Source organism: Aspergillus homomorphus (assembly GCF_003184865.1).
Source record: "Aspergillus homomorphus CBS 101889 unplaced genomic scaffold BO97scaffold_15, whole genome shotgun sequence".
NCBI lineage: Eukaryota > Fungi > Ascomycota > Eurotiomycetes > Eurotiales > Aspergillaceae > Aspergillus > Aspergillus homomorphus.
In genome coordinates, this window is record NW_020291901.1 from 201,628 (window position 1) to 225,010 (window position 23,383).

Below are 23,383 nucleotides of genomic sequence, written 5' to 3' on the forward strand. Positions count from 1 at the left end.
GTGCACAACCACGAAAGTAAACAATGACGGCCTTGCTAACTACACAAAGCCACCAATCTACCGCGGCGGTACCTGAATCACGCCATCTCTACTTACTCTGTACGAATCGCACAGTCCTCCCCTGGATTGGGTTGACATTATGGTTTGGAGTTACGAAGAGATAAATGTAGGACACCGACTTTCATGCTACCACATTGGCAATCGGAGATTGCAGTAGCAACATGCTTGATTGATGCCCGCGTGGATCTTGGTACTTTGAAGGTATACAGCGAGGACGCTCGCCTCCGGGCTCTGTGAATGATAGATAGTCTAGAGACCTCCGAGGGAATTGTCGGCGCTGCGGGTGAATACCACTACCGAGTACCGTAGATTATTGATTCGTCGCGATTACGAGGAACTGGGGGGAATGCTTGGACGAGGACTTTCTCTGTCTACATTATGACAGAGGATGGTTCTCGTCCAGTGTGATGGGAATAAGAGAGAGAAGGGAGAGTGTAAGGTGAGTGACGGGGGATTTATTATGATGGTTGGCAGGAGAGACTAAACAGTTTTGGTTTAGTGTGAGGGGGAAGCAAGCAGAGAGACTTGGCGTGGGTTGTTGTCGTGTGACTATCGATGGTTCCAGAAGGTGATGATGCTCTGCAGGTGAAATCTAGACACTTCTTCGCTTGACCTGTGCTGTGTAGAGTGTAGACCAATGGGGGAATACTCCCCTGCTAAGCCAGCTTACTCCCCTCGACAGCCGCCGCATACCGCGGACTCGTCGCTGAAAAGAACATATTCCCAGCGACTGCGACAACCATCGCCCGCGCATACACTCGCTGCGCATGCGACAAGGCTCCCGACAGCTCCAAGCGCAGGCATTCCTCGCTCAATTTCTCTTCTACATCATTGATCACCATTCTGAGCATCCTCTTAGCGAGAACATCATCACCACCCATCAGCCCACGCACGACCCTCACAGCATTAAGCACCCTCTCACCACCGTTCCCCTCCGCCCTTACCTCCTTCGCATACGAATACAGATCATTCGTAAGCAACAAATGCCTCGCGCACAGCGCTTCCAGCGACTTTAAACGCTGAGCATCCCCTTCCGGCTCGTCGAAGCGAGCCTCACAACTGAATCGCACGGTCCGAAGAATCAACTCGGCCCCGAAATCCTTGAGTCCATGCACGATATACGCCTCCAAGGACCCAAACGTCTGCGGTCGATCACACTGCGTAGCTGATCCCCAGGATGTAATCTCTTCCAGCAGTCGCTTCCCCTCGGTAGGATCCTCCGCGAGGATTTCTTCCGCGAGGATGTCGTACGCGAGGAACCCCGTCGTAGAGCCGTGATTCTTGCTGATTGTACTGCGAGGAGGGATCCTCAGAGCGGGGTCTCGCGTGTCGACTGCATCGTCGTGGAGGAAGAGGAGGATGTAGGTTTTGGCAAGCAACTGATTTCTGGCGATGTTACTTAGAGGGAGGAGATTGATGACGTAGGATATCGCTGTGTCGATTAGTGTGTGGGTGCGAGAGATGTCCTGCGTCAGTCGGGAGGGGCGGTGGGTGTGGATGGTCTGCAGGTAGCTTGTTGCTGCTGCTTCAGCTTGGGGCCAGTGTTTGGATTGGAGGGCAATGGGGAGAGAGGTTGGCCATGGGACGCGATGAGACGGTGGGTGAATGATGTTAGCATGCTGAAACGCTTGGCTTCGTGCGATGGTTTCGGGTTGGATGATGGGGAAAGTTGTTGATGGCTGAGCTGGGGGTGTGCACCCGGCAGGATCGAAGGCGTGCGAGATTGGCCGGAGGGGCTGTTGTGTAAGAGATGTATCTGTATTCTTCTCTGCAAGTAATTGTGTGCAAAGATTTCGTCGATAAGTTTTGATTCTCCAGGCTGGTCGGGTGTCTGGTTCGCGATAGTGCGATATATGAAGCTTTTGAGCAAAGAAACGGGGCGTCGCTATCCGACGCTTGGGGATATCGGCATGTCGCGTCAAACCTCGGGAGAGACGACGCGTCAACATGGCGCGCTCTCAGGTGCACCTGCTTAAGAGGAGCTTGTTTCAGAGCTTCTGTGTCCTAGAAACAACAGGAGAGGAAGGGTGCTGGCCTCAAAAGTAACACTCATACCTGACACTTTGAAGCTGACACCAGATGCGGACGGAAGCAAATGATGTCAGCTAGCGGAGTTCCTTTCGTTTGTCCCGCACCCACTTCGGAACTCCGCGCGGTCACTCTCGCACCAACAACCACCTCCCAGGCGACATCAACATGGCAAGCCCAAATCCCCAAGCAAACAGACAGCGACAGCGGCCTCCTCCGCGAAAGAAGGCGTGCCAAAGTTGCACCAGGTCCAAAGTCCGTTGCAGTCTCGAACGACCTACCTGTTCTCGGTGCAGGTCGCTCGGGCGCGTTTGCGAATACTCCACTACTCTCGATCTTTCACACACCAATCCGCCAGCCGAAGGCTCGGAGAATACAGATCTGACGACCCTTGTTGGACCTCAGCCCCCTACAGCATATGCTATGCCTATAGCCGTACCTACCTACCTTGACAGCGGCTCTGCCCCCGTCTCGCCAACTCGCGAACGCAGGCACCGGCCGGTGGGGTCAACTAGAGATGAGCAGTCCGGTCTCGACTTCACTAAGGCCGATCTGATTCCTGCTTCAGCGGCAGAAAGTATCCGGGATCGTTGGCTTCGGCCATACATTCTGCCACCACTCGGACGAGACGAAATCCCTAAAGTGTACCATCCATTCACACTACAGTACATCTCAAGGATCCTGGCCACCTATCCCCGTTTCATGCTCAAGGACGGAAAAGCGCCTCCACTTATTCATCAGTCTCAGGTTTCTGGTGGAAGTCTACCACAGGCCTTGGCTAACTGCTACAGTCTTGTCCGAATGTGGGAAAATGCCGTTTTGGGGAGTGAAGCCATGGTCATCAACACGATAGAAACGGAGATGGAGCGATTGTCCAGAGAGGTATGCCTAGTCAGAATCTCCTATCGACGAGTCCTAAATGACTAAAAGTCCCAGCCCCCAAGTCAACATGATCACGACCTCCTTTCCTCCTTCCAGGCCTACCTAATCTACTCGATCATGCTATACTTCTCCCCTCGACCCGCTGCTCCAGCCGCAGTCACCGACAAGGTCATGATCACACTCATGGAACTAGCCTCTCGCACGGCTCGCAATGGCTTCTTCTGTGCATCCGAAATGTCCCACTCGCGTCCTAGCTGGGAATCATGGATCGTGGTGGCTTCGAAACGGCGTGCCATCTTCGTCATGTACCTCTTCTGCAGCGTGTACAACTCCGACCGGCTCTTGCCCAACTTCATCGCCGATGAAGTACGAGGTGTATTTGCTCCAGAAGGAAGATCTCTGTGGGAGGCGCCCGACCGAGAAACATGGGAACGGGAGTACGATCGCCACCTCTTGATCTGGGAGGACGGGATGCTGGAGATATCGGAGCTCTGGCGATCCGCCGATACGGGAACTGTCGAGCAAAGAGAGAGAATTGAACGGTGGCTGCAGACTGTGGATGAGTTTGGAATGCTGTTGTTCGGAGTCACTGCCCATATTCATGGGTGTTAATTCATGACCCAATCCACTCCCCACCTCCACATCGGAACTCCGATCACGCCCCACTCCCTACATACACTTGAACCCGTCAAACCAGAATATAAGCGTCCCGGGGGAGAACCCCCGGGCCCCCCTTCTCTTTCAGCTTCCCAGGTGCCTCAATCCTGTAACCAGATACAAAGAAAGATAATGACATCGACTTACTCAACAAATCACGCCGCCAGCGTCCTCCGCACGCACAACTGGCGCACTCTATCCAACTCAGCCCCCTACCTCCTCCCCCACCTCGACCACCTGCAATCCATCACCCCGAACCTCAAGATCCTGGACATCGGCTGCGGTCCAGGGAGTATAACCATCGACCTCGCGCGTCGCCACCCAGCCGCGCAGGTGATAGGAATCGACTCCTTCACGGACCCGCTCCCCACCGCACGCCGCCTCGCCGCCTCAGAGGGCCTAACGAACATCACCTTCGCCGTCGGCGACACCCACGCCCTGAATTTCCCCGATAACACATTCGACGTGGTCCACGTCCACCAAGTGCTCCAACACATCGCGGACCCCGTCCAAGCCCTCCGCGAGATGCACCGCGTCGCCAAGCCGGACGGCGGGCTCGTCGCCGCCCGCGAATCCAGCATCCATACCTGGTACCCCGCGAACCGCGGGATCGAGCTCTGGGACCGCCTGAGCCGGGAGCTGGGACAGCAGAGCGGCGGGAACCCGCACCCCGGGGCCCGGATCCATGTCTGGGCGGAGGAGGCGGGATTTGCGCGGACGCAGATCCGCAAGACGACGGGCAGTTGGTGCTTTAGTTCCGACGAGGAGAGGGAGTATTGGGGCGGCTCGATGGCGGAGAGGGCGCGCAACTCGGGGTTCGCGGACCGTGCGGTGGAGAGCGGGCTCGCCACCAAGGAGGAGCTGGACACGGTGGTTGAAGGGTGGTTGGAGTTTGTGGGCTGTGGGCAGGCGTGGTATGGGATGTTGCATGGGGAGATTGTTTGCTTTAAGTAAATATTTTTGGAAATACGGGGCTGTATCTTGCAGGTGTTGGTGATCCAGCGGAGGAGGAATCATGGTATCCTGTTGCCCTATTCCTCTTATTCATGGGTGGTGTAACTGAATTGTAAATTTGAGCAGAATGTATGCACTGTAACTCTCTTCGCACCGATCGTTCCAAGCTCGGCATGTATGCTCTATATGGAAATTTCGTCGACCAACATTCCTTTATGATCATCGCGACTGTATTCGTTTATTTTCTCCTGCTACACACGCGCTCACTGTTCCAAGGATGTCCAATATCACGTACGCAGGTGGATTGGTGGTGATTTACAGGTGTAATTATCTAGTGCGTGGCTCGACTAGGTATTACCCAGCATAAGTTTCTTCTTGGGGCTAATCTTCCATTCAAAACCCCGACTTCTGAACAGTCACTTGGCCACTTTCCATACATTGTTGTATCATGCCTTAGACTACGCGATCCCCAAATCTCTAAAAGATATATATCTTAAACCCAAAGGCATTACCCATGATTCAGAACCCTCGCAAATAGCTGTGTATACAGGCTCCTCTAAAAATTTGTCGGCCTGAAAGCTAGGAGCACGGACCATACAGAATCTCGCTTCTGAAATACCAATTGTATACCTATCCACCGATATCCCGCGTGACTGAGTCGATGTTGCTGAGCCATTATTACACCACATCGGAGGTTGTTGAAAGAAAAAAAAATGGCGGAGTGTTTAGGATTCTATTTCCAAAAAAGTATGTCGTTATCAACCACCTCCGATGTGGTGTAATGGCTAACATCGCTGTCTCTCAAAACAGTTCACAGCAGCTCGGGGTTCGATTCCCCGCATCGGAGTTTAAATTTCTTTTTTCTTTTGCCTCTTACTCTCTTCTTCATCTTTTTCTTTTCCTTTCTTGTACGCATCGTTTCAGTTTTTTCTTAATAGGGAAATCGAACGAGCAAATAGAAAAAGAAAACTCACAAAGAATAAGCTGCGAACAATTTGTTGGGCTAATCCGAGGATGGTCTTATTAATTAGCTGTCCCTGCGTAGCCTAACTATCTATCTCTAGAAGGTAGAGAGAAGCCAGTCGCACATAGACTTTGACCCCCTCTTCTCTTATCCGATAGATGCGATGCTTCCGGTCTTGACTTAAAAGAAGAATAGTAGATAGTTTATTTCCCTTGAGCATTTTCCGGCATTTGCAATTCGTATTCCTGATATCCAAATAGTGCGGCTAGCAACCGGGCAGTAGAAATGTTACACACTGAAAGTGGTATGCTATTAAATTTGATCAGTGTAGCTGCTGATTTCTTTTAGTCAACGATATTATCCTGAAATATAGTACTATTTTCGTTAGGTTGCTGATGTAGACACTTCCTTGCTTTGTTTACATTATTAGAAATGTGGCCTCGAAAGAACCGTGGTGATTGCAGCGTCTTCTCCTGGCCGCCCTCAATTACCTACCTTAGATTATTTCCCGTCGATCCGTGGTAAATAGTCCCAGACCAGGTTCGATAGAAATAACCTTATCGAGTAAAAAGCCAATGGGAGGCGTTGGGAAGATTATGACCACATTGCTGCATCACCACTGATGATTTGCCGTGACATCACCATCCAGGTTTGTCATCGACTCCGCATTTTTACCTATATTAAGCCACTGCTTCATATTTGCAGGAGAGTTAGTCTTAAGATCAGTAACAAACAGCACAATCATAATTGAAAATGCAGACTATCAAGAACACAATTGCAGAGAACTTCGGCGGGCCTGCTCACGAGCTCGCCGAACACAAGTTCGAACTGGACCAGGTTCCCGATCTTAGCGGTAAAGTAGCCGTTGTGACCGGAGGCAGTGAAGGTAGACCGCGCTCTCGTCTGCGTCCGAAGAAATACTGAACATGAGGGCTAGGTATCGGTTTTGGGTGTACACACACACTCCTGTCCAAGAACATTTCTAAGCTCTTCGTGACATCGCTCAGAAAGGAGGTGGCAGACGACGCATTAGCGGCCATCGAAGAGGAGTTTGGACCGGAGAAACGCAAACGGTTCATCTGGATCCAATGCGACCTCTCGGATTGGGAGCAGACGGCCAAGGTGGCTGCCGAGATCGCATCGCAGACGGACCGTATCGACATTCTCATCAACAATGCGGGCCGCGGCATCATGAGCCGTCAATTGGCGCCCACCAACGGTATTGATCAGCATATGGCAACCAATCATATGGGTCATGTTGTCTTGACTTCACATTTGCTGCCGACCCTGAAGAAGACAGCCGATGCGGGCAATACGGTCCGCATCGTCAATCTCTCATCAAACGTTCATAGTAGTGCACCCTCGGACACAGAATTCGCCTCCATCGAGGAGCTGAACAAGGACTATGGTCCCAATGCACTGTACGGTCGAAGCAAGCTTGCCAACCTCTTGCATGCCAAATGGTTAAATGAACATCTGAAATCCACGCACCCCAACATTCTGGTCAATGCCACACACCCGGGAGTGGTTGATACAGCGCAGACCAATGTCCACATTCATGAAGCATACCCTCTGCTGGGTTACGGCATGTCGATTGGTCTCAAGCCTTTCCGCAAAGACCAATTCCAGGGCGCAGTGTCAACTATGTACGCGGCCACAGTCGCAACGAAGGGAGGACAGTTTATCACCCCGCCATGCATTGTGGAAAAGGGCAGCGACAAGGCCAACGACATGCAGCTGGCCGACAGACTTATGAAGCTGACGGCTGAGGTTGTTGAGAAGAAAACCCGACCCGAGAGTAGTGCCAAAGGATGTCCTTTCAAGGAGGACTAAATCACAGGATTTCCGTATATCGAATGACCATGTCGTTATGAGCATCAATGTTGTCAATATGTAGCCGGATATTGACTTAGCTTCAGAAGAATGTTTGCTGTATCAAGTGTATCAACTCTATTCTCATCAATGACTTGAGTGTGCTTGGCTGAGTCAAATCAATCCTTGAAAACACTGGGCCGAAGAAGTTGCTTATGAGACAGCGTGTCCAGTAGGAGGCAGCATGGCGGTGGTGATAGTCGGGAGTGAATTGTCAAAACACGATAGAGACATTATTGATCAATGTCTGAAGGGAATGATGTAGGCACTGCCGCTGTTGCTAGTATTCATGAATTCATCCATTAGTTCTGCAACCAGGAAAGCGACTCTGAACATCTCGTTTATCAAGGTGCAGAGACCCGAATGGATAAGTTCTTGGAAACTTACAGACCTGCAGAGAATAGTGGACACAGTGCGTGCCAGAAAAGATGTCGCAACGTACTTCGGAGGCAGCTGGAGGTTCTCGTCCAAGTTGAGAGCTTGGTGTCATGGTTCGGTCACGGTAGGTTGTGTTGTAGAGCAGCGGTCAGAGATAACTCCATCACGGGGCACCAATACCCAAAACGGCAACCACGTATTTCCATGGCAGCCTCAATAAGCAAGCGCAGTGGACTTCCACCTCCAGTATCTGCCTTCCCTCCGTGTAAATTGCTCGTCAAAATTCGGAGATGCACCTCATCATACTGTCCCAAGAGCGAAAATGGGAGATCAATCCTTGCATCGTCGACAACGTTGAGAGTCATATTCTCTGGCCACCAGCCCCGAGGTGGATGATGACTGTCACAATTATCAAGCCCGTGCCATTCAATGGTCAGTGACACCTACCTCGCAAGGTCGATGAGCCATACCCTGTACATACCTGGTGTGAGTAAGTCTGTGAAGTACAGTCAGGTCACATACCCTGTGCCGCAATCAAATTCAGCAATCTTGAACCCTTTGCTGATGGAGACTTCGGGGTGCAGTTCGTAATCCTTGTGGAGTTTCCACAGAAGATTTTCAGCACCTGCCCTGCAGTATGCTAAGCACATCGAGTTGCGTGATGTTTAATTATGCGCAAATACATGAGGACAGAAAAAGCACAGATCTTACCTAGTGGAGCCCGTGACGCTTCTCCTTAGGGGGCAAATTTCAGCTTAAATCATGGTGCTACGCAGGGTTCAATCATGCAATTATGAGCTTTTCGAAGTTCTCAAAGCGCATCTTGCAAGCCAAGTCGATGAAGCCATTTATAGTGCTTCTCTGTACTCTAGGACACGCAAAACATCTGTGGGAAGCGGCTATGTTCCGATGCCCGCTGGCTGCAAGTCAATCGAGACGTTACCGAGTTGAGATCATGGGTGGTTAGACCAGGAGTTCACCTGGCGAGATCTCGTTCTATGTGGTGCTGCCAAGCCATGAAGTCAGATGCTGTACTGAGTGTATTATGCTAGACGCTTTAAAGACGGTGGCGCTGGCGTCCACGCTCTTGCGGCAGGAATGAGATCATCCCAGATCGGCTGTCGTATACAAGCAAGATCGTATAGCAGAATCGAGACAAGCGGTGCATTAGAGCAGAAGTGCAGATGAGGTGAGGTGCCTGTTCCCAATTCATGACGTCTCCGGCTTGCAATGAGGCGAACTTTACTGAGAGGGCAAATCCGATTCTAGGCTCCTCTAATGCTCCACAAAGTGCAGACAGCAATCCATAGAGTCCTGATCTCAGCATGAGCAATCCCCTACAACATCGTCTTTCGAGTATAACCGGGTAACTGGTAAGTTTGCCAAAGAACTTCGAGTGGCAAGAAATCTGCTATTTGTGACAAGGTTTAATCATTGCAATGAAATCACACTCCCTGCCGTTTGATAGTTTGTACACACCTGAACTTCGTGCTCGGCACATTGTACCTGGAGCTTTTCTAAAATGAGCTCCGATAATTCATAATCTGAGCTCGGACTGAGTGCGGGGAGACAGCGTCAGGGCTGCCATTTAGGATGCTTCATGTATGCGCTTCTTGCATCATCGCAAAATCTATGCTAAGGGAGATGTATCAAAATTTAGGTTCTGCAGCGGCTAGAGCCCCATGGGTATGGTTCTTGGTTGCATGAACAGTAGCCGCAGTCATTGTCACACATCATCTTGCATATTAACCCAAACCTGCAGACGAACATGATATCCAATCGGCGAGTTTGAGAAAACTGCAGAACAAGATGCGGCTAGCTAGAGATGATGCAATGGGAATTAGATATGAGATGCAGCAAATCATGCTAACGATCGATCGCACTTTGCTTCTTTTCAGGTCGACCGGATCAGCCATTCATCGCCACAATAAAGTCTATGCCATGTGATATCAGGCCGACCAGTCCCTCGGCCGTGTAAGCATGTCGATCGTTGCATTTGTTCAACTCAATCTAGAATATCGATTGAATTCACCGTGCCTGGTTAAGGAACCGCAAGTTTGCACGTACTGATTTTAATCTCTTGCCGCAGTGCTGAGGCGACGAAATGCCTGGCCAGACGTATAAATTCTGCCCACTCGTCGATGCCAGAATCCATGATGACTCAACTCTTCTCTGCGTAGTACCAATAAGAAAGTGTTTTCTTGCCATCTTCCAAGGTCAATATTGAACAGCTCACTAGCATAGTCCCTCTTCCAAGCGCATATCAAGCGATATAAGTTCCAGCCGCACTTCGATAACCTTGACGCCAGGAAAGCCTGCCGCTCTTGAAAGAGTGATTGAGATACTCCGAGAGCATAAGAATGGCGATTGTTATGCGTACGAGCGCGGAGGAGAATGGTACCTAGGCATCGGGACCCACTCATCGCTCGCGATCGACGCCACTGGGTGGACAGCGACTGTCTCAGCCGAATATAAGGGAGAATCGCACCCAGTCGCCGGTTCATTAGCTGGTATCACAAGATTTTTTGTGTCGATGCATACCGACGACACCCGCAAGGTCTTTGTGTATGTCGGCTTTACCTATGCTGCACATGCACGCGGCATACCATACACTGCCGGTCGATGGCCGCTCCTGAGTTTGATGATCCAGCGCGTCGAGGTTCCTTTCTCTCGAGACAAGGTAATCTTGACCGGATGCGACAACGTAGAAGTGAGAGGATTAGCCGACTTGATCAACGATACCAACAGCTGCGACCATACTCCCATTGAAAGTATTGACACACAGGATAATGCTGGAGAGTACACGGCTCGAGTCGAGAGAGCACTAGCGAAAATCGTCGACGGCAAGTATACGAAGGTCATCCTTCGAGAGCTGTGGATATCGGTAGGCGAGTGGACATGCCCGCTACCTTGCTGTGTGGTCGACGCTGCAACGGCTTTGCCCAGAGGATAGTGTTATTGTTGAAGACCTGATGTCAGTTCGGCCTCGAGGCAGTGTTCAGCACCTCGGGTCTACGGTGTCCGGCTGCCTCAAGCCGGAGAAGGATCCGTGGGACACCTTGGAAGTCTTATTTCCCTCTATCACTGCATCTGGTATCCCAAAGCAGGCGGCTCTGGAGGGCATTCAGCGCCTGGAAAAACGTCCTCGCGAGCTGTACTTCGGGGCCGTTCTGCTGATCCACGGCAACATGACCCTTGAAGCAGCACTCGTTCTGAGGACCGTGTTCCAGGATCCGGTTCGCCAGTGGGTGCAGGTCGGTGCGGGAGTGATCGCACAATCGACACCGGTGCGAGAGCTCACTGAGACTGGAGAAAAATTGGCGAGCATAGCTCCGTTCGTCGTTTCAGAGACAGCGAAATAAGAGACGACGTCCGGGATGATTGTCGAATTGTCGTATGTGCTTTCCATCAAGGATTGCCTTCTCGTAATTAGTGCTTCTATGGTATAGATGCCGTACACCGGAGAGGATGGCATGTTTTCGAGATCAGTTCCTGCGTACAAAGTCGTGGAGAAGATGATGTCGGAGAGAAACTGGCGTCGGGTGGTAACGGTAGCTTCGCCGCACGGTCCCGATGATTCCTTTCGCACACGATCGTGCCAATAACTCCTGTACATATAAACTCCTTACTCCCCATTGATTGCGAATCATCGAGAAAGCGGGATACTCGCTATAACGGAACAACACTTTATAATTTGGCAGAACATTCTATTGCAAGATGAGATGAGAGTGCTTGATCACTGCAATCTCGCCCCGGTAAACTAGGCCAATGCCAAAAAAGAAAGCCACAGTATGGTCTTTTGCGGGGAAAAAAAGGCTAATTGCATTAAATACAGATAAATCTCCCCAAAGAAGAAAAATCGCTCAGATCCAGAACTGCAAAAATCTAGGACAGGGGAGGCACAGCCTACCCTCTACCAGTCATCCGGCTCATAAGCGGGCTCCTCATCACGCTCAACATCACGCTCGATGTACACTTCACGCTCATGGTAGATTTCCCGCTGGGGCGAGCCCTCGCGCTCCTCGTCCGAGCTCGAGCCCGAGTGCTCCTCTGTTCGAAAATAGTTAGCAATACGTTCCAGGGGGAATGACGGCCGATGTGTGACAGGGTATGACTTACCAAGTTCGTGGTTCAAAAGAGCACCACCCACGGCACCGAGGGCCAGACCGGCAGCAGCACCCATCATCATCTTCTTGCGCTCTCTGCTCTTCTGCTCCTCCGGATCGACGTATTCCCCACCTTGCTGCTGAGGAGGGTAGTAGCCACCCTGCTGAGGTGGGGGATAGTATCCGCCCTCCGGCTGTGGGGGAGCAGGAGAAGGAGCACCGTAGTATCCGGCCGGAGGTCCAGCAGGAGCCAGATCACGAGAGCCGTCGGTGTCGCCTAGAGGGGGCTCCCACTGGGAGCGGCCGGTGGGGACCTCAACGTAGAAAGCACGGCGGACATTGGGCTCCCATTCCTGGGTCCAGCCCATGGGAAGAGGTGGGGGAGGAACCGGAGGGGGCCGGGAGGAGGGAGGAGGGCTGGCATATGGGGGACGAGAGTCGAAGGACCGGTCGGCGCCCTCGTAGGGAGGACGCTCTGGAGGGGGACCACCCTGATAGGGAGGTCTCTCATAGGGCGATCCCTGATAGGGAGGTCTGTCAGAAGGCGGGCGATCGTAAGGAGGTCTGTCATAAGGAGGGCGCTCGTAGGGGGGTCTGTCGGAAGGAGGGGCGTCGTAGGGGGGACGCTCATAAGGAGGGCGCTCCTGGTAGTAAGGCTGCTGCTGTCCGTAGTAAGACATTGTGGTTGAGTCTGCACTCGTGGTGGTGAGTAGAGTAACAGAGAGAGGAAAGGATGGGAAGGAGAAGATTCAGATATAAAGAGAGAGAGAGAATGACAGAAAGTTGAGAGGACTGGAAGCGCCCGAAGACCCTTAAATAGTTTGTTGATGGTCCCCGTCAGCTGGAGTGGGAGAGGGGTGGGTGGTGGGTGCATGGAGTCAGGTCACAGATGCAGCATCCACTCCCCCGTTGCTATCAGGAATACCAACGGCTCTCAGGGACGCATTGTAACCAACGGATGACCTAGACAAGCGCTAAAAGGAGAATGTATCCACCGCGTTATTTGTTGGGATGGAGAAGTGCCAATACATAGTCTGGTTTCAGTGATGATTGTTGATTGTAGATCTGGTGGTGTTCTGACAATGCAGAAGATTTTAGGCAGATACGTAACACAAGCGCCCCTGATAGTTGTGGGACTCATTAGGCAGTTGGCCTCATGATGCTGGAATGCAATAGAATTTCACCCTTGATGCCATAAGGCCAGCTCGACAGCTTCTTTCGGGTGGGAGAGAGGATCATGAGGAGAAATTGCGGGGCAAATTTCGTCTTCCCTGTAGGGAGAGATGGAGGGGCAGAGCAGCCTTAACCTTGTCAGGCACATAAACTCAGTCGATTCATAACTTGTCACTCTGCCTTTCTGACTCGCAGACAGACATGACGAAAGCCAATGGAACACTGATAGAACGACTGGTGTGAGCTACCAGTCGGGGCAAGACTCGTCAACATCCGGACTAATGAACAAGGAGCGACTGGAGAAATGAATGACTTGTCCAAGCGATGCCGCAGCGGTCCGTCTCCTTTTCTGTCTTGGCGCCACATCGAGGCTGGTGGACATGCTTGAGACCAATCAGAAGTGACTCATCCTTGCATCAGCCACAATTGTCTGTCGATACTCGGTACAGCCCAGTGCCCGGCGACAGCAGAGAGAACCCTTTCCTCAGCTTGGCGGTCGGTGACCTTCCAGAAATTACCATACTGTGGGCCGGAATTGCCGCCGTCAAGACATCGATGCTAATTCGGGATACTGAGAGACTCGAGACTGGAAATTGCACTCACTCGCTGGCTTCTTTGCCAAAAAAAAAATAATGAATGCTATCCTCTTCAATAGTTTAATTCATGACACCTGTTTTAGATGTAGGCTTTCAGAGAATTCTCAGCTAGTATTCCGTACATATCGTATTCATACCGGATAAATTCAAGGATAGCCAACTATCCTATTTGTAACAGTAGTTCCTCTGTGAGTATCGAGCAATATATTCTGCCAAGACCCTCCTCCGGAGCCCCTGAGCGACTCGCCACGTGTGCCTCAACCAGTGGCTGTGTCCCCGCGGTCAAGTAGCCGCTCAGCCACAAATCATTCCGACTTCCGAAGGGCCGCGGGACCTTTCGGAGCATCTCATGTTTGCAACCTATTCAGGTTTATAGCATTGGGTCGGAGAAGATCTACAATCTTTGGAAGTAGCACTTCGAATCCACTAAGTAAACCTGCCAAACTATCTCCAGTATTACCATATACATTCGGGTAAATCGAAATTCGATTCATCACATAAACCAGTCAGATAGCGGAGTAATGCATTCTGTGTTCCACTGTGCCAAGTATGACACCAAGGCAACAATATTTACAGTCTCGGGCATATGCTACAAATTCACAATAACCTAGCCCTGATTTTCCACCCTGTACATCTCAATTTAAATCTCGGTCTGAGTTCGAATTCATCGGAACACCTCGTTTACTGAAGAGTGAAACCCACATTCTGTACCAGACACAGTGGCCAGACGTGTCAGGCTTTATCGTAATGACGGCACCGGCCATCTGATTAGGATTAAAGACGGCTATGCACTGCCGGCAAAGTTACTGGATTCGGCGCTTCCCGGGTAGAAAAAGGCAGCAACACTGAGGGCTGGTCAGCTTTCTGTTCGATGAGAGGGCTGAACACGACAATATACATACCCGATAATCACGTAGGCTGCAATGAGCAGAGATCCTTCAAGGTAATTACTTCTGCCATCCAGGACAAGGAAGTTCACAACAAAGGCCGTCACGAAGAGAGAAATTGTCTCAAAGAGCGTGAAGTATAAGGACATATCTTTGTCCATGCACCACCCTAGGATGACGACCAGGGGAGTGACGAAGATAGCTGTTCAAGGTCAGTTTAAAGTCAGTCGAGGAACAAAGATCGAGGCGACGCATACCTATTTGAATGCTGCTACCAACAGAAACACCGATAGCGAGATCCATCTTGTTCTTGGTAGCCACACTCACGGCCGTTACATGCTCAGCGGCGTTACCAACAATAGGAAGGATAATTAAACCGATGAAAGCCTCGCTGACAGACGAACTCTGGATCATGTTGGGAATGGCATCAACCAAGAATTCGGCACAGACCGCGACGAGGGCTGTCGAGACGAGTAGCATGACAACCGCAGATGTCCGGGACATTTCTGGCTCTGGATGTTCGGAAGTGTCTTCGACAGTGGCCGTGCTGACTGTGGTGGGCATACGAGATGCACCACGAGCAAATGGAACGGCGCTTCCCACGGGCGGGGGACGATTGGGGAAGGAAGGAAGCGAGTGTGTACGCCGGAGGCCGGACGCACCGGACAAAATTGTTGGTTGGGCCATGCCCGGAGCGGTAGAGAAGACGGTGTTGGAAAGCAATGAGGGAATGGTAGGGCGAAACGGCGACCGCCTCTTTGGTATTTCGGAGGTTTCGTCGACGGGGATTTGTAGCTCACCATGATCAACGGCAGGCTCCGAAAGATATGACTTGATGGGTGGTCGCACTTCGGTAGTCATGTTGGTAGTGCCGGGTGCCTTTTCCGTACGCTTCTCTCGGGTTTTCCTCTCCTGCTTCCTGGCCCTCTTCTCCTGCTTCGGGGTCTTAACGGCAGCTCCGAAGTCCCGCGATTGCGGTTCGTAGTCTATTGAATGAGGCTCATGATCTGCGTCGTAGCGAGTATCATCTCCAAAGTCAATGACGAAAGACCCAGATCCTTCCGCGTGACTAGTAGTAGTGTTCAAGTCACCGGAACCGCTGGTCTCGTCAATGACTGCCGATGATGGCATATCCACCAGGGACTTCTTTCGGAACGACTGCGGAGATCCTGTGCCACGCGAGCTCGTACTAGACTTTCGGTGGCGTCTGTGTTTCATGGCCCGCTTGATACGCTTTGCGGTCGACCATGAGGTTGTGGTATCGACCGATTCGTCTGAAGAACTGCTCGAGTCTGAGGAGCTGTTCATGAATTCGGCCAAGACACCCGGATGAGACTCCTCGTCGATGATTTGTTGGGGGGTACTGGCGTAAAGATAGGCGTGTGACTTGAGCTGAAAGACGATGTACAGTCCGTACACGAGAAGCAAGACCTATCATGGGTCTTAGTGATCGATCTCCGCGCATCGGAGTACTATGAACTTACCACACTGGTTCCACGGCTCACTTTGAGGGTGTATTTGTCGGCATTGGAGCTGTCAGACCAAGAAGCATGGAAGGCCGTCTGCGAACCGCGTTAGTGACTTTACTGGGATCGAGCGGAATACATCACTCACGGGCAACAACAGGCTCATAACGCTCAGACTAAGAAGACAAGCACTCATTTGAGTGACCGTACTGTTATAGATCTGGATGACTTAGCACGAGTTCTTTTCAAATGGAAAGGACGCGCTTACTTGTTCCTGGAAACGCAGGCCTCCCAATAGGAAAGCCATGCCAAGAATTAACAGCAGATTTGCCAGAATGGACCCCAAGAGTGAAGCCTGCACGATTCGAATCTCATTCTTGACAAGTGCGATGATGAAGATGATCAACTCGACCGCATTTCCAAAGGTGACGTTGATAAGTGCACCGACGGTGTCACCCAGCCGACTGGCGACACACTCGGTGGCGTGACTGAGGAGACCAGCCAAGGGGATAACAGCGATCGCGTTCATGGCGAAGATCAACCCCGAGTTCAACCCGGCCGCCTCAACAGCGATACCGACGGGCACGAAGATAAGCAGCACATTGACCCAACTGTGGCAAAGAGCCGTCTTGGTGTGTCTGCTGAAGCGAACCATGCCATCCTTCATGCGGGTGAAGATTCCGGGCTTGGTGGGCTCATTTGTAGGTTTTTCTGACTCCGGGCTGGCCGGGTCACGTATAGCTTCCTTCACTTGCCCATCTTGTGCTGCTGCCTCTTCGGAGGCTTGATCGGGCTGGGTAGAAGCTAGAGTCTGGGGGCTGCGAGTAGACGCGTGAGCTTTCGCCCACGAGTGAATCCGGTCTTTTGGATTGAAGAATGTCAGTCAACACTCAGAGAAACGACGTGCATCAAGCACCACCAAGATAAAGTGCGCGTGAGCTGTTGTGACGAAATGAAGGAAGGGGTATAGAGATGACTGGAGCACTTACGCATGTATTTCAGGACCAGAGACAGGAACAATCAAGGGGAAAAGGCAGAGGAGCCTAAGGCGTATAACAGGTAGAAAAGAGGAAAGAGCGAAAAAAGTGTGTAGAACACAGAAGGAAGAAGCAAGCCAAGCTTCAAGTGGGTTGGGAAGTTGAACAGGCCGAGACAGACAGCGAAATGAGGACAATATAAGGACAGCCCTGGAGTACGAGGCCCGGACCCTTGGCAATGGGCGGCAAGGCCAATGATGCCGGCCAAGCCCAGCATGATCAGCCTGCGCCTAACCATGAGAGGGAGCGCCATGGTCTGCCCCCGTTTTCCGTCTGGTACAGTCCAATGACTCCACCCATTCTTGTTACTGAGTATCAAGTTGTCAATCATCCTCCCTCATTCCTTTCAACTTCCTTCCGACTCATACCCTATCAGATTTCATTCCCAAGCCTGCCAAGGGGAAGCCACCACCATGCTGAGGTCCTCGGCTTATCTCCGACCTGGGGCTCAGATCCCGTCTTCTGTCGGTATTTTTATCTCTAGAGGCTCGGCAATGACTCGAGTCGTGGAAGACAGCAAAAGTTGACGATGGGGAATAATCCACCAGCGGGGCGTGAGGGCTGATAGTCTGGATTCCTGTCGATCGTATTCGTACGGTTCCTTTCTGCAGCTCGCCGACCTGGTATTCATTCTAGGGCTGGGAGCCTAGCTGTCTGCAGTACACTCCCTTTCGAAATTGCTTCGATCTTCATTATCAGTAGGGAGAGATGACAATTAGTTCATACTTCACCCTGCTCAACCAGCCTGCAACCTGCAAGGGGATGGACAACCCCAGGACCATGTCAGAATGCTGGACCCAAAACATGAAGAGCTCCCAATTTTGTGACCGTGTTACAACTACGGAAAACCTGCAACGGAGGCATGCCTCACTACTTAGACTACTTAGTACTCCTTATACTATCTAGAATTGATTGTCTACCTAGCTTTCCAAGGAAATGCTATCTACAGAGCACTATTGAATCAATCAATCTGCATAGCAGGGAGAATGAGACGTATCCATCACCGTCGCCGAGGAACGGGCATGGCCCGAAACTTACCTTACTTGTATTTACAGTAATTATCAGATCGATCAAGACCGCCTTGCCTCCACGCAATAGGTATCCGTGGACGGCGATCATGGCAATTTGGTGCTTTCAATTGGTTAATCACTGGCTAGGCGTTAGCCTTGTCCCGTTCGGAGAGATTCCCCCGAAGTCCGACAACTCGGTATTGTACCAACTTAATACATCGTCATCCCGGACATGCCTGGGTCGTTGCCACGGCTCGCAACAGCTTTGGGTAACGCGTCACATGGCCGAGCTCAGAGCAGTAAGATGTGTGCAAACAGAGCGCGTCATCCATCTCACTATTAGGTTTCCGTTTACACTGCAAGTTACTCTGACATTCCTTTAGCATTTCTTTCGATCAACTTGGAAACTAAGTTAGGTTACTACTCTATGACTCAGTAATGTCCCAGAAATCAATTAGCACTATTTCCTGCCTGGTAGGGCTCTGACCCCTGCGTCACCGACTCAGCCACATACTCTGGGCCCACTGTTTCCTCCACCTACACTCCGCAACCCCCGCTACGATGTGGCTGAGGAGGATTTAGACCTAGGGACCATCATGGATGATGATATGACATGATTGCATTGAAGAACCCAATTGTGCCAAGGTATAGCTTACACAACCAGCTGCTAGAGCATTCCATGTTGCGATGTCAACTATCGGAGCCGTTTGTCGGCACATCGTGCTCGTTGGACTAGAAGACGCACGACACTTGCGCCAGCTGGCCATAATGAGGTCATTTGTCGTACTCATGTACTATACTTTCGACCTAACCCAGTCTACATTCTAACTACCACAAAGGATACGATTCGGTTTGACAGGTCTTGGCCAGTGAGCGGGGAATCCGTAGCCATACCAATGCGGGGTGTGATGTCCAAAGCGTGGCCGCGTAAGGCAGGCCGAGATACGATGGATGGTTGTCACCACTGGTCAGTTACACCAGGTCTGCGTTTGAGCAACAAAATCCCTCAAGCTTACGCAGAGGGGAGTACATCCTGCTGTACTTATGCATCATGAGCAAATTCTACTATCATGGTCGAGGAGGCCCAACTGTTGTCTTTTACCGGATAGGGGAAATGCTTTCGAGGGCGAAAATCACCTGCGTTTTGGCATTCATGACTCATCATGACTGCATGCTGCATAACCTATGCATTTCGTCAGGTGATCCCTTACCGGAATTGCGGGTAATCACTTATCCTTTGAACATGGCCTAGATGCGTTGTGCTTTCACCTTGCCGACTTTCGAAGCCATGCGATTGCCAGATCAACCTTCGAAGGCTAGATCAAATCTTATTCTGCTCCGTATCATGTTTCCGAACGATTTGGAACGAGGGACAAGAGTCGATTGGAATACAACCTCACTTAGCGATCATGTGCGGTTTTATCATCTGGAAATATACATCGCTGGGATAACTCCTCGAGCTACATTTGCATGAAAGTCTGAATAGGACCTATATGGACGCTTGACCAGGCGCCAATAACACAGTGGTTACGGAAGCACACAGTTTCCTTGATCATCCATGCTTGAATATCAAGCGAAGGAAGGAAACTCTCTATCGGCATTTGGCTCGGCACGCGCCATTGGATTTCAGGCACGGCAACCCGATCCGGATGCGGCCCCGGACGTCGGCGATTCGATCACTGATGCTAGCTGAGACCATGATGATAATTTTTCCTCCCTGGTTGCTCTCTGCTTCCTTTCAAGTCTGTCTAGATGTTCGTCTTCCTTTCGTTCAATCTCTAAACTGTTACATTTCACGAAAGCAGCAGCAGCAGCCCAAATACCATGGCTCCTCTCCGGAGCTCTGGTGGATCCAAACCCTTCAAGGTGATTAGGTATGAGCTCCCTGAACTGATTGGCGCTGGCCGCAGTGCGTAAGAGCTGATATATCGTGACAGTATATTTGATCCAATGACTTGGAGACGACGCCTGGATCTGGACACTCGAACCTTCCTCATGATGTTGAAAGGTGCTTTGCCACCGACCATTGTCATTGCGATGTGAGTGAGCCTAGGCTTGGTGTATGGGATTAGTCGACTAAAGCCGTTCCAGTTATCAGAGCAGCTCTATAGCGGACATTACCCTCACTATCGGCTACCTCTCCGCTCTGATCTCTGTCCTGTCGCAGGCTCTAATGCCCCGCGCCAAGTTCATGAAGATCATGTTCTTCGACCTACTTTCGACATGCGTGTCCGCCTCGCTTTGTTGCCTGGCCATATTCTGTGCTGTCAAAGCAAGAGAGCATAACACCCCCAAAGATGCAAGCGAGAGTGTCCGCAATGGCTTCAGCAGCGATGCCTGCGCCGTGTCTGCTATATGGCTGATATTCATGATCTGGTTGAGTGCTTCCTAAACTGTGCCATCGACCGAATACTGATAGTTATCTCCAAGGGGCGCGAACACAATCCGTGCTTGGAAACCGCTCGAACTTCAAGACCCGATGGTGGCATTCTCCATTTTTTGCTCGGTAACCATCACCCGAGGTGGCACGTTCGTGACTTTATCAGAAGGGCTGGGCTTTATCAGCCGACTATTGCAGGGGTTTATGCTGGGATTTGCGATCTCTATTGGCGTGTCTCTCTTCATTCTACCGATTACCAGCAGGGGAAACGTGTTTGAGGACATCAGGGGCTACGTTGCGCAGATCGACGCTGTACTACAAGCCCATATCGCCTTCGTCGGGAGGACTTCAGAAATGTGGGCTGGCGGGCAGGGTCTATTGAATCGAACTCACGCTGCCAGGGGCATGGAAGACACAGAGGATAACAGAAAATCAGATATGGAATTGAAAAAGAAAGCTCTCGGCACGGCGGTAACGAAATTGAATGCCCTGCACGGAAAATTGCAGTCTGATTTGTTCTATTCGAAGAATGAGATTGCCTGGGGAAAGCTTTCGGCCGGAGATCTGGGCAGTATTGGAGGCTTGCTACGAAGCCTTTTGTTACCGCTCTCCGGAATGGCAATGCTGCCAGATATCCTGGAGATGATTGTGAAGAATGAGGGCACTCGCAATAACAGCATGGGTTCATGTGAAAATGGCAATGGCGAGGAAGCTTCTACGAAACACACCGAGCTGGAGAAAGTTGCCGAGACGCTTCATGAGAGATTGGTAGAGTCTGCTCGTCTGGTCGTAGTCGGCTTGCAGTATCTTCTGCTCAGCCTGGAATTACAGAAAAGAAAACATTTTGAGAAACAACACCGAGACCAAGATGAGGAAGCAACAGGAGACATACTTCATCCGTTGCAGCAAGGCTTCACGGCACGATTTCGACAAGAGATTAGCCGGTACTATTCCCACCGCAAAGACCTTACGAGAACACTAGCCTCTCTTGAGGCATTTTCCGTTTCTGAAAAGACGGATGATGCCTCATCGTACAATGGCCGGGGACCCATCGCAGCCGGTTCCGATGTGAAGCAAGAATTTTTCATGATTCTGTACATGAGCCATCTGCAAGACAACATTTTGAAGGCGACTCTCGACCTGATTCAATTCGCAGATGAGAAAAAGGAAGACGGCACGATGAAACGCAACCGATTCATATTTCCGAAACAGAAGACTGTTCTACAATGGTTGTCTCTCGACTCCGAGGACAATGATACCAGTGCAACCGCTGAGCGACGGCAGTCTTCCCACGTTAGCCCCTCAGCCAGCTATCAAGAGCGCGAAGCAAAGACATTCCCAGATCCCGAGCACCTGCCACCTGCCAACTTCTTTGAGAAAGGAAGCACGGTGCTTCGTGTGATTTCAAAGGTGATCAAGTCTGAAGAGAGTATCTTCGGATTCCGTGTTGCGGCAGCGGCATTTTGCGTCGGTATCTTAGCCTTCCTGCGTCAGACCCAGGACTTCTTCATCCACCAAAGATGTATCTGGGCTATGATTGTTATTGTGATTGGCATGAACCCAACCAGTGGACAAACGATGTTTGGCTTTGTTGCTCGGATCGCTGCAACTGTTGTATCGGTGGTTTTGAGTTTGGTGGTATGGTATATCGTGGATGGAAAGACTCCAGGTGTTATAATCTTCCTCTACCTCGCCAATGTATTTGAGGTGAGTCTAATGCAAGTTCCCATGTCGTCCAGTGCTGACTGCTCCGCAGTACTACTTCTACATCAAGGTTCCTCAATACTTCGGCGCAACTGTCATTGCGATCGTCACTTTCAATGTCATCGTAGGATACGAGCTACAGGTTCGCAAACTCGGAGTCGAGGTCGCCACCTCGAACGGCCAACCGTACTACCCCATCTACATCTTTGGCCCCTACAAGCTCGCAGCAGTCGCGGCTGGCTGCGCCATCTCCTTCTTCTGGGTAATCTTTCCCTACCCGATTACCGCCAAAACTACTCTACGCAAAGCTCTCGGACGAGGACTCTTCGTCCTCGCGAAATTCTACAGCTGCATGCACACAACGATCGAGCTCTGGTTCAACGGGGAGCTCGGTAGCCTGCAGGACGTGCGCTCAGCATCCCAGGACCTCGACACCATCCGGCACAAGATCTTCAAAGAGGAGATACTGCTCCTCAACAGCCTCCGCATGCACAGCCACTTTAGCACCTTCGAGCCCCCGATCGGCGGCAAGTTTCCCAGGCCAACCTACGACCGCATCATCGGCCAGATCCAGCACATGCTCACCAGCATGGCGCTAATGGCACACACCACGCAGAACCTGGACGCTTTATCCAGTACTGACAGTTCCAACCCCCACGATGCGGAGAACAAATGGGTCTCGAGACTCGCCTCGATCGCGTTGCAATCGACGGGGTTCAAATCACATCAGGTCACTTCGCTGCTGTGCCATCTGTCGGCGGCGATGATGAATGCGCAGCCGCTGCCGCCGTATCTGTCGACGGGGGACTCCTTTCCTCTGGCGCGGGAGCTGCAGCGCATTGATGGCGAATTGTTGAGTATCCAACATGTGGAGGATCCGGCGTTTTCTGCATTCGTATGTCTGGAGGTATTGCGGTCGGTGTTGAGCTTCACTCTGGATGAATTGTTACGGTATGTTGCTCCAGTGGGGTACTCGCGACATTTGTGAAGCTAACTATTTCGGTGTGTGCTAGTGATGTGCGTAGCCTTGTCGGGGAACTGAGCTTCGATTTTCATGTGCGCAATGCGCGGGATCATTCGGAATCGCAACGTTTGATGTCGGAGGTTGATACAGGGGAGTGACATGTGCAGAACTCATCTTAGAAATTGGTATGTAATGTGGGTTGATGAATTTATTGCTCGGCAGTACAAATATAACACACTCTGTTTGTCCCCGCACTTAGAGCAAC

The 23,383-nt window shown here is 51.2% G+C and overlaps 10 protein-coding genes and 1 non-coding gene across 11 annotated transcripts; 6 read left to right on the forward strand and 5 right to left on the reverse strand.

The window, feature by feature from the left end:
- Positions 1-722: 722 nt before the first annotated feature.
- On the reverse strand, positions 723-1,793 carry BO97DRAFT_306113 (uncharacterized protein; the record flags this gene model as incomplete). The annotated part of the gene is made up of 1 exon (XM_025691163.1): positions 723-1,793. A coding segment is annotated over one exon (1,071 nt), but the record flags the coding sequence as incomplete, so codon positions are not given.
- A 463-nt stretch (positions 1,794-2,256) lies between these two features.
- On the forward strand, positions 2,257-3,582 carry BO97DRAFT_470027 (Zn(II)2Cys6 transcription factor domain-containing protein; the record flags this gene model as incomplete). Its single annotated transcript, XM_025699905.1, has 2 exons — positions 2,257-2,970; positions 3,025-3,582. 2 exons carry the CDS (start codon positions 2,257-2,259, stop codon positions 3,580-3,582), a joined length of 1,272 nt encoding a protein of 423 aa, XP_025552046.1.
- Positions 3,583-3,759: 177 nt separating this feature from the next.
- BO97DRAFT_389320 (class I SAM-dependent methyltransferase) lies at positions 3,760-4,581 on the forward strand (the record flags this gene model as incomplete). The annotated part of the gene is made up of 1 exon (XM_025693705.1): positions 3,760-4,581. One exon carries the CDS (start codon positions 3,760-3,762, stop codon positions 4,579-4,581), a length of 822 nt encoding a protein of 273 aa, XP_025552047.1.
- Positions 4,582-5,348: 767 nt separating this feature from the next.
- BO97DRAFT_t126 lies at positions 5,349-5,428 on the forward strand. The gene has a single exon. It is a non-coding gene; the product is annotated as a tRNA-Glu (tRNA).
- Positions 5,429-6,286: 858 nt separating this feature from the next.
- BO97DRAFT_389323 (retinol dehydrogenase 12) lies at positions 6,287-7,378 on the forward strand (the record flags this gene model as incomplete). The annotated part of the gene is made up of 2 exons (XM_025693706.1): positions 6,287-6,431; positions 6,483-7,378. The coding sequence occupies exons 1-2, from the start codon at positions 6,299-6,301 to the stop codon at positions 7,376-7,378; spliced, it is 1,029 nt and encodes a 342-aa protein (XP_025552048.1). The 5' UTR covers positions 6,287-6,298.
- A 536-nt stretch (positions 7,379-7,914) lies between these two features.
- On the reverse strand, positions 7,915-8,445 carry BO97DRAFT_413816 (uncharacterized protein; the record flags this gene model as incomplete). Its single annotated transcript, XM_025696312.1, has 3 exons — positions 7,915-8,194; positions 8,243-8,266; positions 8,318-8,445. 3 exons carry the CDS (start codon positions 8,443-8,445, stop codon positions 7,915-7,917), a joined length of 432 nt encoding a protein of 143 aa, XP_025552049.1.
- A 354-nt stretch (positions 8,446-8,799) lies between these two features.
- On the reverse strand, positions 8,800-9,243 carry BO97DRAFT_48197 (uncharacterized protein). Its single transcript, XM_025700843.1, has one exon. It carries the CDS (start codon positions 9,120-9,122, stop codon positions 8,853-8,855), a length of 270 nt encoding a protein of 89 aa, XP_025552050.1. The 5' UTR covers positions 9,123-9,243; the 3' UTR covers positions 8,800-8,852.
- A 708-nt stretch (positions 9,244-9,951) lies between these two features.
- Positions 9,952-11,157, forward strand: BO97DRAFT_434051 (putative salicylate synthetase; the record flags this gene model as incomplete). The annotated part of the gene is made up of 3 exons (XM_025697650.1): positions 9,952-9,974; positions 10,073-10,652; positions 10,744-11,157. The coding sequence occupies 3 exons, from the start codon at positions 9,952-9,954 to the stop codon at positions 11,155-11,157; spliced, it is 1,017 nt and encodes a 338-aa protein (XP_025552051.1).
- Positions 11,158-11,576: 419 nt separating this feature from the next.
- BO97DRAFT_48243 (WW domain protein) lies at positions 11,577-12,708 on the reverse strand. Its single transcript, XM_025700844.1, has one exon. The coding sequence runs from the start codon at positions 12,579-12,581 to the stop codon at positions 11,709-11,711; it is 873 nt and encodes a 290-aa protein (XP_025552052.1). The 5' UTR covers positions 12,582-12,708; the 3' UTR covers positions 11,577-11,708.
- Positions 12,709-14,093: 1,385 nt separating this feature from the next.
- BO97DRAFT_389328 (putative membrane bound cation transporter) lies at positions 14,094-17,188 on the reverse strand. Its single transcript, XM_025693707.1, has 7 exons — positions 17,013-17,188; positions 16,292-16,884; positions 16,172-16,243; positions 16,042-16,119; positions 14,815-15,988; positions 14,573-14,759; positions 14,094-14,515 (listed from the first exon to the last, which is right to left on the reverse strand). Exons 1-7 carry the CDS (start codon positions 17,014-17,016, stop codon positions 14,455-14,457), a joined length of 2,169 nt encoding a protein of 722 aa, XP_025552053.1. The 5' UTR covers positions 17,017-17,188; the 3' UTR covers positions 14,094-14,454.
- Positions 17,189-19,812: 2,624 nt separating this feature from the next.
- BO97DRAFT_470031 (MFS transporter) lies at positions 19,813-23,285 on the forward strand. The gene is made up of 6 exons (XM_025699906.1): positions 19,813-19,944; positions 20,008-20,109; positions 20,162-20,446; positions 20,501-22,157; positions 22,207-23,105; positions 23,168-23,285. Exons 1-6 carry the CDS (start codon positions 19,895-19,897, stop codon positions 23,274-23,276), a joined length of 3,102 nt encoding a protein of 1,033 aa, XP_025552054.1. The 5' UTR covers positions 19,813-19,894; the 3' UTR covers positions 23,277-23,285.
- Positions 23,286-23,383: the final 98 nt, after the last annotated feature.

What these genes read in the sequence shown, in the direction of transcription:
- BO97DRAFT_48197 (XM_025700843.1), bottom strand. Translation starts at nt 9,122, where the DNA reads ATGCTGAGATCAGGACTCTATGGATTGCTGTCTGCACTTTGTGGAGCA.
- BO97DRAFT_48243 (XM_025700844.1), bottom strand. Translation starts at nt 12,581, where the DNA reads ATGTCTTACTACGGACAGCAGCAGCCTTACTACCAGGAGCGCCCTCCT.
- BO97DRAFT_389328 (XM_025693707.1), bottom strand. An exon ending in GCCTGCGTTTCCAGGAACAA is followed by an intron (nt 16,244 to 16,291) that starts GTAAGCGCGTCC and finishes TAAGTCATCCAG; the next exon opens with ATCTATAACAGTACGGTCAC. An exon ending in TGGTAGCAGCATTCAAATAG is followed by an intron (nt 14,760 to 14,814) that starts GTATGCGTCGCC and finishes GACCTTGAACAG; the next exon opens with CTATCTTCGTCACTCCCCTG.
- BO97DRAFT_470031 (XM_025699906.1), top strand. Translation starts at nt 19,895, where the DNA reads ATGGCTCCTCTCCGGAGCTCTGGTGGATCCAAACCCTTCAAGGTGATT. An exon ending in AAACCCTTCAAGGTGATTAG is followed by an intron (nt 19,945 to 20,007) that starts GTATGAGCTCCC and finishes ATATCGTGACAG; the next exon opens with TATATTTGATCCAATGACTT. An exon ending in ACCTCGCCAATGTATTTGAG is followed by an intron (nt 22,158 to 22,206) that starts GTGAGTCTAATG and finishes ACTGCTCCGCAG; the next exon opens with TACTACTTCTACATCAAGGT.